The sequence below is a fragment of the Monomorium pharaonis genome, chromosome 2 (genome assembly GCF_013373865.1).
Source record: "Monomorium pharaonis isolate MP-MQ-018 chromosome 2, ASM1337386v2, whole genome shotgun sequence".
Taxonomy (NCBI): Eukaryota; Metazoa; Arthropoda; class Insecta; order Hymenoptera; family Formicidae; genus Monomorium; species Monomorium pharaonis.
This window is the reverse complement of record NC_050468.1, coordinates 9,325,121-9,338,368: the sequence shown is the minus strand read 5'-3', so window position 1 is coordinate 9,338,368 and position 13,248 is coordinate 9,325,121. Positions and strand designations below refer to the sequence as shown.

Here is a 13,248-nt window from a genome sequence, read left to right as displayed (position 1 = left end):
AAAGAAACTGGAAAAGATTTACAGCTGTGGTGTACAAACTCATAATTCATAAACATCCCAGGTAACACATATGTTACACACATGCACACACACAAACACACACACACACACACATACACACACATTTTATAAGTTCCAATATAATGATGATTTGATAGTACACGGCGCGTAGAAGACTTTTTCTCTACAAGTCGCGCAGAAAGACGTCCTGACGACGTTCAAAGACAGACAAGAGCCGCATCTGCATTAAGGTCAATAGCTGAATTACGAGAAAATCGTCAAACTCAGTACAAGCTTCGCAAAGATGCTCAAAGCAGGGAAGACGATGCCTGCGATCTGAAGTCTACAAACAAGCCAGAAGTCTGGTCCTGTCAGTCTCAATTTAAGACACCTGAACAAATAGTTTACTGTCAAGATTATGTGGATCAACGGAAACTTTTAAGTCCATTTAACGAGTAAGTTTATGCACAAATTTTATACATGTTTTGAAAAAATAGAAATATTTGCACGACTAAACTTTATTATTTATTACATCCCATTTATTCACTTATACAAGGAATTACAAAGAGATTTTAAAAATAAAACTCAATGTATTAAAAGTTGGATAGATATTGCATGGAATATTACACAAGAATAGTACAGATTTAAAATAAAAAGAAAGTGTTTCTTTACAACACTCATCAGCTTCTTTACAATAATTACAGCTTAGAAAAGAAACCGCAGCAAATAAAAAAGAGATATGACGTTAATGTACGCGAAACCAGAATCAAAGTACCTATGTTGAAAAAATATCTACCCGTATACCAAGCGCCAGGTTTAATAGAAGAGCTAAAGGAACACGATAGAATAAAATTAATTCAGGAACGCGAAGCTAAAAGATGGACGGCTTTGAGCGTTCTTCGAAGTACGGGGGATTCTCCCTTGAGCACCAGATCGAGAGATCGAGAAGCATGCGGTAGTTCTGTAATATGCGATGCTTATGAAACCGTCAGCGGAGCAACTTCAGTGAGAAAATTTATTTTGACTCTTATATTAAAAATTGCAAAAATTCTTGAGCTGTTTTTTACATGGTAACTAAGATAGTTTCAACAGTTAATCAGCAGTTTTTCTTCTAATTAGATTTCAATATATTTGTTGCTATGTGATCGTTGGAAAGTATTCTCAATGTAATTACGTAGCGGTGCGGTCGTTGTAAGAATGAAAGGTTAAAGATATAGAATATCTCTCACAGTTTTGATATGATATATTCCAAGGTCTCTACGAGATTGACTGAGGGGAATACCCTTCCGTATCAAGAAACGCAAATCTTCAAAGACATGGTGAGTGAGTTTCGGAAGAAGATAGAGGCCGAGAGGCCTCTAATATCTTTATCTCAGCGGGCAGACAAATGTAAAGATCTGCAACAATTGTTTCCTCTCAAAAGTGAAGCCGGCGGAGGATTTACGACGGAGCCGAAGTTTGAGAAAGTCGCTAACAGGTTTAAGGTAAATGAAACTTTATTCGCGAGAAATTCAGCCGGGATCACAGCGGTTAAAGTGGATTTGTGCGCGCGAATTGCATTTAGCTGTGGAATATTTAGTTGTATGTCGGCTTTTATTAGTAGCCAAAACAATTTGAAATTAATTTACGCTTTACATTTAGTGCATGAAAGCGCTTTATATTGCAGTAAGATATAATTAATATTTTAATTGTTTGCATGCAGTCGTTATGCGATAAACATGAAAAAGACGAAGAGTGCACTACAATATACGAAGGAAAACAAAGATTTCAAAGCGAATCGTTTAGCGAAATATCATCGATTTGCAGTTACCGCGGACATCGTCGATTTGATGTTTCGACTTCGGCCGACGAAACCACATAGATAACAACGTTGATATCTCATTAATGCGTTATAACATGTAATAAAGAAATTTTGCAATCGAATGATGATATTATCTAAATGTTAACACTATACGAAAAAACAGTATGGTTGTCGATACATAAATCTGATTGTACCAACCATATTTAGAACAACTACATTGATATAATTGACATACTGCAGTCAATAAGTCATGTGAATTATATGCATGATCATCGTCTAAAGATATCTAAATGATGCAATCATATTCTTATATAAACTACATCTTTTCTTGTGATTTTTGCTGGTTATGTAAACTACATCTTTTTTTCCGTGTAAAAGTAACGTTTCTTATTTATTAAAAAACCAAGCAAAAAAATTACTATAAAAAATATGTAAGTGATTAAAAACAAATGTTTTATTGGAATAAACCAAATTATTGATAAAAAGTAAAAAAATTTAGAATTCTTTTTTTTTATACAAGAACCTACAATATAAGATATTAATTTAATTGTTAAAGTCTGTAAAATTATCTAATTAAAATTTTTTAATTTGCAACTCAAATATAGGTAAATTTTAAAATTTACATTTAAAAAATAAATCTGATAACAAATTTAAAATGTTGTCATATAACAAATAAAATTAACAAATAATAAATAATGTTGTTTAGAAATAATTTATGACTGTCGGCATTGTCGTCAAAATGTATGTCGTAAGTTGCATTAAGGAGTAGCAACGTGTCAATATTTTCAGTCATCAATATTATCAGAGTTGATATAATATTTAAAAAACCACGTTATTCACGTTCACGTATTACGTACGTATGCGTATGCGCACAATAATTTATGTACATAACCGAATACCACGCAGCTGAACTAAAATATACGACTGAAAACAACTGCAACGATTACCAGAATCAAAAGCAAACAACAGATTTCTTATCAATATTGAATACCACTACAGCTAAACGATTAATTAATACGCTAATAGGCACGAGTCAAAGTTACTGTATGAGAATTTATCTACTAACGCGGAACTCTTAAAGACGACCATATATTTTTCACAGGCAAATTGAGAACGCTCGTAAATCACGAGGGATTCCGAAAGTCGTGAAATGCGAGCAACAAGCTACGTGAATAATGTATCGGTCGATTTTCTGTGAGTATGTACGTACATACCGTCGAAACAAAAAAAAATGACAAGATAGAAATCGAAATCCTTAAAATTTTTAAGTTAGAAATGAGTTCAATATATCCTTCTCTTTTCTTTTAAAAAACAAGTTGTTGCATTGTTTTTCTATATAACTAGCGCTAAATTAAAAAATGTTTTTAATAATTAAAAATATATTTTATTTGCAAAAGTTTTATAAACATTTTTCAACTATTAATTTCTCAATTATATAGAATATTATTTTTATATAGAGCAATCCAATTATAAGATTTTGAGGCACAGTAAAAGATTCAATGTCGAAACTCGAATAACTTGATGATATTTACTTAAAAAAAGTCAAAATTGAAGGCACAATAACTCATTTTGACATTTGACATTTTGGCTGCGTTTTGTTTCAATCATAGTGCATCGTTGTTATTTGTTCTAATGTTAAAACGAAAATGAATGATGCATTATGCGCATCATGCGTGAAATGGAACGCAGCCTGCGACTCTTTTGTCATTCAATGTCGTTCAGTGTCAGTATGAACGTGACATTGAATCAAGTGGCTCAAATTTTTAGGTATTAACGATTGTAGCCTTGTGACAAAGAGCAAAGTCTGAAAGTCAAAGAAATAAAAGGAATAGTACATTATATTAGTAACGGCAACAAAGCTAAAGGAAACATGCGTCATGAGAAACTATAATGGGGCTAAGAAGCTTATACGGGCGAAAACGATTAGGGTTAAAAATCGAAGCGAACGGAAAAGCAGTAGATTCTCAGCCGACAGGGGATTTAAAGACTCGTGAGATAGAGTACGGCATTTCCCGCACAAAAGATACTTTTGCACAGTGCAAATGTAGCTTACCCCTTTTCGTAACGTAGACCATCGGTTTTTCACGTCGAGGATCGATCGGTCTTCACCGATCTGCCGAAAGCAGAAACGAAAGGAGCTCTGAGAGCTTTCGCGTGGCCGAAGAGAAGCGAGAAGATATCATGAGAGAACAGGAGCCGGAAAATAAGGCGGAAAATGATAAGAGGATGCCGGAGGCGAATTGCGCGTGCACTTTGAAAACGTGTGGAGAAGAGAGGATCAAGCGAGAGACTTATGTGGATGTATCAGCGAAGAAGAAGCTGTTCGCACGCGACGAAGGTATCAGTCCAACAAGACCGAGCGAGATGATCAACAAAAAAATAAATAATTTTATTAAACGGAACAACCATTGTATTAAAGAGCCTGCGCAAATTCTCGTAAAGTGTTCAATGGTATTTAAGATGCAAGTATCCACAGCATACCTTTAGAAAATTTTGAAATATTTTATATGTATGTTTCATAAAAATCGAAGTAAATGACAACAGATTAAATAGCAATGTTAAATAATAAAACAAGATTTTTTTTAACTAAATAAGCTTCTTTGAAACAGGAAGAGAGAAAGTCAATTTTCCCATGTTCAAAAGAATTCAAAGAAATATCTAATGTGTGTCGATTCCACATGATAGAAGGATATTGTAAGAAATTGCCCAATGTTTGTAACAATCGACAAACTACACGCTACGCTTCGCGGCAGCGTAATAATTTATTCGCGTATGACTCGTATCTGTACACAAAAATACGCGAGACCGCGATCCCGTTACCTATACCTATACCTATACAAAATGAAGCTAACGGTGAACCAAAGAGCAAAAAGCATTCGAAATCAGGGAATAGTATGGACGCCGATAATCGCGGAATGACTGGAAATGTCAATATTTATATTTGTTCGGAGACTAATGGCAATAACCAGGTAAGTTTGTCAAATAAACTTTTCCATCGAATATGATGCGTAAAAGCAAAATATATACATATATTCAGATTATGAAATACTTTAATAAGTTGGTTTTATCTAAAAGTACATTTATGTTATATTTTATTACTGCATATTGGGATTTCTCATATTAATATATGCAATTAAAAAGAATGAAAAAATGTTTATTGTTAAATCAATACAATGGTTTCTAATGGATTCATAAAATAGTAAAAGCTAAAAAATATTAGTATTGAAATCAATTATTTTGCAATTATGCTTATACAATTGTCATATTACGGACATTTTACTGGCATATATATTACAAATTGTTAAAAAATTATTAATTTATGTAGTAAAATACTCGTAATTATATTTGATCGCGTAGGAGAAGAAAAAGAAAAAATTACAATCTCAATTCTACATGGATGCAAACGCCAATATAATTACCGAACAATCCAATTCGGAAAGCGTTACCAATGAATCGTGCAAGCTGATAAACAGCATAAGAGAGGAACAGGAGAAATTGCTAACTCAGCCGTCGCCTAATTTTATTCGTGAGAAAAGCAGCGACGATAATGCCGTCTGTAATAACGAAACGTTACGATACAAAATTAGCAGGAAGGAGTTGAACGAAGCGGACAACAAGAAAGAAGCAGATATCAAAATTAATGACGAGAAAGTCATATGCAGGGACACGATTTCATCGACCAAAGATGATTGCTATTCCACAGATACAGACAGCTTAGATGTTCAACAGGACTCGTCTACAGTTCCAGGTTCAAGTTTCGACGCGTGCTACAATACCAGACTCCCACTGTCTCAGATCATCATATATCCTTCGGAAGCCAGAGCCAGATTGAATGGCAAGGACGTCTGCCTGTCGAGAGCGATTTGCACCGACGTGGAACAAAGGGACTATCGCAAAAATAACGATCGCGATGAACTTCGCCGAGATAGCGAATACACCATGTGCCATGCGGTTGATGGCAGCAGGTGGTTACCGAAAGCGAAAAGTGCCGTGTACGACCGGGATCTTAAAGAATGTTTCGCAGACGGTTGTAAATCTCGAAATAAAATACTTCCAGATTCAGTAAGAAATCGCAACGATATCCGGAAGAGACAGATGGGATATAAACTTTTGCATCAACCTCTCGGAAGTTGCCAAAGGGAGCAAGTGGCTCGACAGTGGTTCACAGAGTGTAGTTGTATCACAGAGGAGGAAGAAGATTACTGCAAGGGCATTGACAGGGACAGGAAGAAGCTTTCGGAAAATATATGCAATGTCGCAGAGTGCCCGGAAAAAGTATCTGTTTGCCGAGCACATTTTAAAAAATTAACTGAAGGTGCATCTGTGTGCGAGACATTGTTTGACGCTTCTGGAAAATATTTGGAGAAAACGTGCAAGGATCCGACGGAACGTTGGAAAAGCACTAGTATGTTCCGAACAAGGTTGGGAAATTCGGAAGAACCTTCGGAAGTAACGAGAGTTTGTAAGGAATCCGTTACTGAGGAGCCTGCAGAAGATATCACAGTTTGCAAGACGGTGTTTGGCGAACCGAACGGACTTCCGGAAGAAGTAATAGTTTACAAGACAGCGCTTTCTGACTTCAAAGACACCCCAAAGGAAACAATTTGTAAGAAGATTCCCGACTCAAACTTTACCGATCAAGATGATGTTAACGGAGTATCCTTAAACAATGCAAAGGATAAACTTGTGGAAGAAAGTATAAACAGCTCGAACTTAAATGATCCGAAAGATAATGTTGGGAATAAAAGAATAATAAAACTAAATAATATGCACAACAACATTGTTCTTAATAATTTTGCAAGACAACAGCCTGCTAATGCAGAACAAAATAAACAGATAGAAAAGACTTTGAATGATCAATTGACAAATTTACATCAAATTCCCATTGAATCAATTAAAGATTCTAAGCCATTATCAAAAAATACATACTCTGTAACACTACCGCGTACGCAGTTTTATAGTCGCTCAAATCTTATATCAAACGCTAATGTAAAAAAAACATCAAAGACTCTTGTTAATCAACGAAGAATACAACCGTTTAATCAATCAACGAGAAATTATTTTCAACCATTGAATCATTTTACGCAAAATTTAGCGCTAAATAAAAATTATCAACAGCAAGGAAAAATGCAAGGAAGCCCGAAAGAAGAAGAGAAGAAGCAAGATGTTTTCAAAGAAATAAATATGACAGGGCATAAACGAAAAGAATCACTTTTTCATCGATCGTTTAAAAAATTAATTGATACAATTAAACATCGAAGGACGCTCGTTACAGACAAAATAGAAAGAGAAAAAACCGAACTAAAGAAAACAATCGATAATGACAAAGAAAATATGGAAAAATTGAAAATTATTTCCAAAGTAATTGAAAAAGATGAAACCGATAACATAAAAGATCAGCAAGAGATTACTGACAATAAGGTGATCACTGTACCAACAAGGCCACTACAAACAGAGATTGCAAATGAAGGTGAATTAATTGAACTTACACTTAATTATTTCTTAATTACAAAACTTTCAGAATTTTTTAATAAATCTCTTGCATTATATGTTTTACATCATTAATCAACATTACTTAATTACTCATTAAGTCACAAACGCTTTTTAAATGCTTATAACTCGGCTACAGTTTTAAATTTTAGCTGATATTGTATTGCCAAAATATTTTTTAAATGTAGGTCTCGTATATCTGTAAATTGTAAAAAGCGTGCAGTAAAACACACTGAAGGGTCACTACGCTTCTGATAAAAAATTAAAGACGAAAAAGGATTTGATATAATCTAAAAATCACTGAAATAAAAGTTATTTTAATTATTCTATAAAAATAAATTATTTTATTAAAAAAATAAGTGAAATTGTTTGTAGAATATATATTTATCAGTAAAGGTACATGAGTTTTTACTTTTTTAATCTTTATTTTTTCCCAAATATTCTTACCCCATTATCAAACTAAATTTTTATAAAAAATAACTCTTTTTTAGTTTTAAATATCAATTACAATATAAATATTTTCATTGGGGCCTGAAAGAATTACGAGGATTTAAAACAGGAAAGTGCGTAAAGACTTAATGTACATAATTATAAAAATAATAAAGTCCATATTAGCATAGACCTTCTAAAGTGACACCTTATTTCTTGGAAACTAAATATTGCACTTTATTAATACTGAGAAAAACATGATCTGTTTAAATAATTAAAAAAATAAAAATCCGTAGTTTACAAAAATCTGTAGTTTATTGTTTTTTCTATATAAAATATATCTGCTAAAAATAATTTCTTTATAACCGAATAAAATTTGCAAAAAATTTAAAGCTTCGAACCTTCGAAGTTAATTTTGAACTTCGAAGGAATTAATTCAAAGTTCGAAGATAATTTCGAAATTATCAAAAATAACAGCCTTAGTACAAACCGATAAAAAGTAATATTAATCTTTTGACTGTATATGTAGATTAGTAGTAACACTTGCTTGTATAATAATTATAAAAACTATTATAAAGCCGTGTTTAAATTTACAGGATATCTTTCATTACCTTCGATTATATCCATTTTGAAGCTTAATTTCTTAGACATTCTTTTTAAATTATATTGCAAAAATTAATTACGGCAAAATACAAAACAGAATTATAAAAAAATATTATATCATCTGATGAAAGACACTTTCTAGTTCGTATTTACGTTTTTAAAGTTTTATTTGTAGCTTTTGTTTAGAAAATATAATCCAAAAACAAAGTAATATATCATAATAGTGGTGGTTTTTTTTTTGCACAATAATATAATGTAGCATTTTAATACACGACGTAGATAAAAATTGTCATTACTAATTTGATAAGATATTGTGTTATTTTATCTATGAAAATAATTAAAAAGACTTTTGCGAAACCAAAACCGATTATGCCAGTAATTGATTTTACAATTTTAGAGAAAGGGAAGAAGATGGATATTCAAAGAACGGATCAAACAATGCCTAAATTACTGCGTATTATCGCGGCGAAAAAATCGCATGTTCCATCAACTGTTTTGACAAATAATTTTAAATCTCAAGAGTCTGAAGTAGTATCTGTACCAGCTAAAATAATCGCCACTGCTCATATCAAGGAAACCCCAAAAGAAGAAATCTTAAAGGAAACCGTAATTTTACAAAAACAAACAATGCCTAAATTACTGCATATTATCACGGCGAAAAGATCGCATGTTCCGTTAACTGTATTGACAAATTCTGAACCTCAAGAGCCTGAAGTAGCATCTATTTCTACTAAAATAATCGCCACTGCTCATCATGTCGACGAAATCCCAGCAGATAAAATTCTAGAAAAGAAAATTGTAGAGGAAGAAACGGTAATTTTGCAGGATCATAGTCATACTGAAGAAGTCACGAAAGAAGTAAAACAGGATGACACAATTACGTGTGAAACGAGTGTTGCCGCAATTGAAACGAATCTCGAAGACGTTCCGAAAGGTGTTGTTGATGAAAATAAAGTTCCCAAAGATATTCTAGACGAAATAACAGAGACTCGCGTCGCTTGTCCACAGAAGAGACCAGAAGAAATGTCACAAAGGTCTATTCTTTGTAAATGCGGTCCATCTTTCGGTCTGAATGGCTGTTCGTGCTCGATTGCCAAGTGCGTGAAAGACCGTGTGCCCTGTCCGCAAGAGAAATTGGAAGAGGAACCACAAAAATCCACCCTTTGCAAACATGAATTACCTTCCAATTCAAATAATTATTCATGTTCCATTGTCAAATGCACAAAGTGCAATAACATTATCGAAGATTGCTCTTGCGAAGAGAACAGATTTGAATGGAATGAAATTTACTGCGCGCATTGCCGTTTGTCGACAATGCAATGCGTCCACACACCACATTTGAAGAGTTGCTTGAAGACCGATAAACCGAAATTTTGCGGTATATCACCTTTAAAGATCAGTTCGCATATCTGCACGAGTTACTGCAGAATGAAGGAAGAACGCAAGAGCAGAAAAATGACAATGTGTTGCCGTTCTCGCGAAGAATGCAGATGTAGGTGGTACGTAACGCGCGACGATTGTTTAAGAGTTGTTAATAAACGCACGTAAGATACAATAGAATTTCCTACGATATTATATACTGCTGTATTTTAGATAAATATATTTATTAAATTAGTAAATATTTATCAATACATACATAAATTAATAAATATTTATTAATAATATTAAGTATTATGATATTTTTTTTAAATTGCAGTTTCGAGATAAAAATACTCATCTAATGTATGTATAATATTATATTCTTGTAAATCTCTAGTCACAGTGTTTTCGAAACATTCGATAGGTGTGAATTACAAGGGAATCGCATCAACTGCGACAGGTCGGAAAATCAGTGTTGCTGTGCCAAATTCACTTTGGTAAAGTGCCACAAGATTAAAGCAAGTTGCAGTCGCAAGAGAGCAATGATATGCCTGTACTGCGATAATTCTCAAGACAAATGTACATGCAGAACAATTGAAAAGTGCTCGTATTGTGGGTGGCCGTCAGATGTTGGCAACTGTCAAGACAACAAGGGTCACGCTCGTGATTGTGAACAGATTGCCAGAAGACCGAATGAGTATCGGACGATTCATATCAGCAGCTGGAAGCCGAAGGAGGAAATCAGGCGATATTCCGCCAGAAACTTTGATGATTTCCGGTCGTACTCTCCCGAAGAATATCACTGTAACGAAAAGCCGAAGCGGCAACGACCTGAGAAGTTACCTCATCAACAGCCAAATATTTTCTCGGAAATGATGAATGAACTACAGCAAAAGATAAGTGAGTCCGTATGCTGCTCACGATGCTGGAGGAATCCTTGTTGTTGTGGATCGCCGGTCGATCAAGATAAGAGAAAGGAAGGAAAGAAAGCCGAGAATCGTGTCAAGTATATAAAAGAATCGTTTACCTGAAGATTTCTGTTTTATTTATTTGGATAAGGGTGATCAAAGAAAAGAGAAGCTTTTTGTTAATTTAAAAAAATTAGGATCTTGACGCGAAATTAGTCAATCTTATTTAATCTTAGAACGTTATTCAACGATACTTATAACTTAGTAATATTTATAAAATATTTAATTTTAGATCTTATAAATATGAATAATTTGAAAGGAATTATTAATTTAAAAGGATAGAATAAAAAAACTATTAAAATTAATTTTCAGGGTGTTAAATTTATATACGATAACGTCGTTCTACTCTGGCGAAAATTTTTCTTTAAATTTTTTAGAAAATTAATGTAAATTTTAGAATTTTTTAAAATTCTTATATTATTTTACTTTTCTTCTAGAGAAAATTGTCGGAGTTGTTATTATAAATTTAAATACTTTTCAAAATTAAAAGAGTTCACACTCTTTTTTAGAATTCTACATATATAAATGTAAAATCAAAATATATTATTTTATCATATTTTTTCCTATAATTTCCAATAAAATCTTATGCAATCTGAAATGCGTTTTAAACATTTTTTTAGAACTTGTAGAATAAGAAATCTTAGAAATCTTAAATTATTTTATTATTCGTAGAAAAATTCTAAGAAAAATTTTCATCAGGATAAAATTACAGATTTTTATAATTAATTTATTATTAACTTTTGCATTGAATTTTATTTACTTAGACGTACCGAAATAGAAAGGTCACCCAGAAAATCCCCGAATAATTGCCGGTGTAGTCCAAGTCCTAGGACCGAGTGTAAAAGCACTGTTCAAAACTCGATGCCAAACCAACATACTGGCTACGTTTGTAAATTAACGCCGTGCAGATGCAGAAAAGATAGATCCAACTGCAAAAGACCATTGGCAAAGTGTTATTACTGTAAGAGTCTGCCATGCACGTGAGTAAAATAAATTACATATTGGCGTGGATTTTAATTATAGATATTTCTTTTCACGTAACGTCATTAGTATCTAATTTATATTGGTATCATTTGATGGAAATTTTTTTAAATAACCAAATAACATGACTGTTAACGAACACTTTGTCTCATCAAGCCCAATGAGTCCCGTACATGTACTTCCTGTTGCTGTTTCTTTATTGCATTCTTTGCTGCAGCTGTACCACAGTGAAATAATCGAAGTCGTGCAGGTGCGATGATTCACCAAATAAAATTAAGACAAAAAGAATTTTACCAATCCGAGGAACAGATACGAGAAATGATGTTTAATTGGCAATATTTGCTGTCAATGGTAAAACGAATGGCAAGTAAATACAGTGCGATACATTGTTTGTATAAAATTCCAAGACAATATTTAAAACACACAGGGATTATAAAACTATTTTAGTATTATTTTTGCGCCATTAGTATTATTAATAATTATTTTAAATATTCTTTATTTATATCTTTATTAAATATCTTTATTCATTTTTAACCTGAGTTTTTATGTTTTTTCAAATGAATAACATGTTGTTAAAAAAAATAATTTACACACTTACTCGATTTCGTAACTAATAAACAATCAAGTGTTGTGCGACTTTCCTTAAAGATATCTTTCTTAACAGTTTCATAATTACCAAATTTGATTAGTCGTAAATAATTTCTCACTTATGTAACAAATATTATTTAAATACTATATAGTATTTAATCATTTATAGTATTTAATCATTTATAGTATTTAATCATTTACGTTTTATATTAGTGTCACTAAAATAATTGAAATGTTATAATCTAAATTTCGTAATATTCTTGCTGGTAATAATAGGTGCTAAGATTAGTAACATTTCTTTGGGTCATAAAATAAGAACTCAGCTCTTTATATTTCATATACTTGTATGTTAAAAAACACGTATATAATTCCAAAATTCAAGAAGAAAATAAATTAGTGCTATCTTAATAATTGCCACACGATACGATAACAATTGATAAATATTTAATTTTAATTAACATAGTGACATACATATTAAGTACGTTTATCTGATATTTAATAACCTGACCAATCTGAAATATTCAATAAATAAATAAAAAAAAAATATATATATATATATTTATTTATTTATTATGTTTCTCTTTATGTGTCTCTCAAGATATATACACATACCTATTAAAACTAAATTATAACTTTAAAATTATTAATTAAATTATAAGTTAAAATTAAATTATAATTTTGTTATTAATGCTAAGAAATAACAATAATATTAATGTTGTCATAATTTTTATGTAAACAAGAAAGTTTACGTAAATAAAGCTATCACTGTTTTACATGAAAAATGTTAAAAAGTATACATAATAGTTATATAGTGGCATTAATATACCAATACACAACTAGTGACATCTATTATAACACATTTTTACTTTTGAGCATTTTAATATTTTTTCAAGGTATATTTTAGCGTTAAATTTTATTTTATTTTTTCTAAACTTAAAAATATATTATACAAATATATATATATATATATTTATATTTATTTATTTATATACTTAAATGTATTTTTGTTATTTAACATTCTATTTATGT

At 31.8% G+C, this 13,248-nt stretch overlaps 3 protein-coding genes across 3 annotated transcripts; all 3 read left to right on the top strand.

Annotated features, from left to right (window-relative positions):
- Positions 1-150: 150 nt before the first annotated feature.
- Positions 151-2,253, top strand: LOC114255471 (the record flags this gene model as incomplete). Its single annotated transcript, XM_028194217.2, has 4 exons — positions 151-455; positions 705-1,005; positions 1,254-1,484; positions 1,703-2,253. Coding segments are annotated over 4 exons (996 nt in total), but the record flags the coding sequence as incomplete, so codon positions are not given.
- A 977-nt stretch (positions 2,254-3,230) lies between these two features.
- On the top strand, positions 3,231-7,398 carry LOC118644607. The gene is made up of 2 exons (XM_036283476.1): positions 3,231-4,770; positions 5,159-7,398. Exons 1-2 carry the CDS (start codon positions 4,480-4,482, stop codon positions 7,364-7,366), a joined length of 2,499 nt encoding a protein of 832 aa, XP_036139369.1. The 5' UTR covers positions 3,231-4,479; the 3' UTR covers positions 7,367-7,398.
- A 1,219-nt stretch (positions 7,399-8,617) lies between these two features.
- Positions 8,618-12,088, top strand: LOC105838923. The gene is made up of 4 exons (XM_028194400.2): positions 8,618-9,867; positions 10,107-10,690; positions 11,417-11,630; positions 11,849-12,088. The coding sequence occupies exons 1-4, from the start codon at positions 8,651-8,653 to the stop codon at positions 11,865-11,867; spliced, it is 2,034 nt and encodes a 677-aa protein (XP_028050201.2). The 5' UTR covers positions 8,618-8,650; the 3' UTR covers positions 11,868-12,088.
- The last annotated feature ends 1,160 nt before the right edge of the window (positions 12,089-13,248 follow it).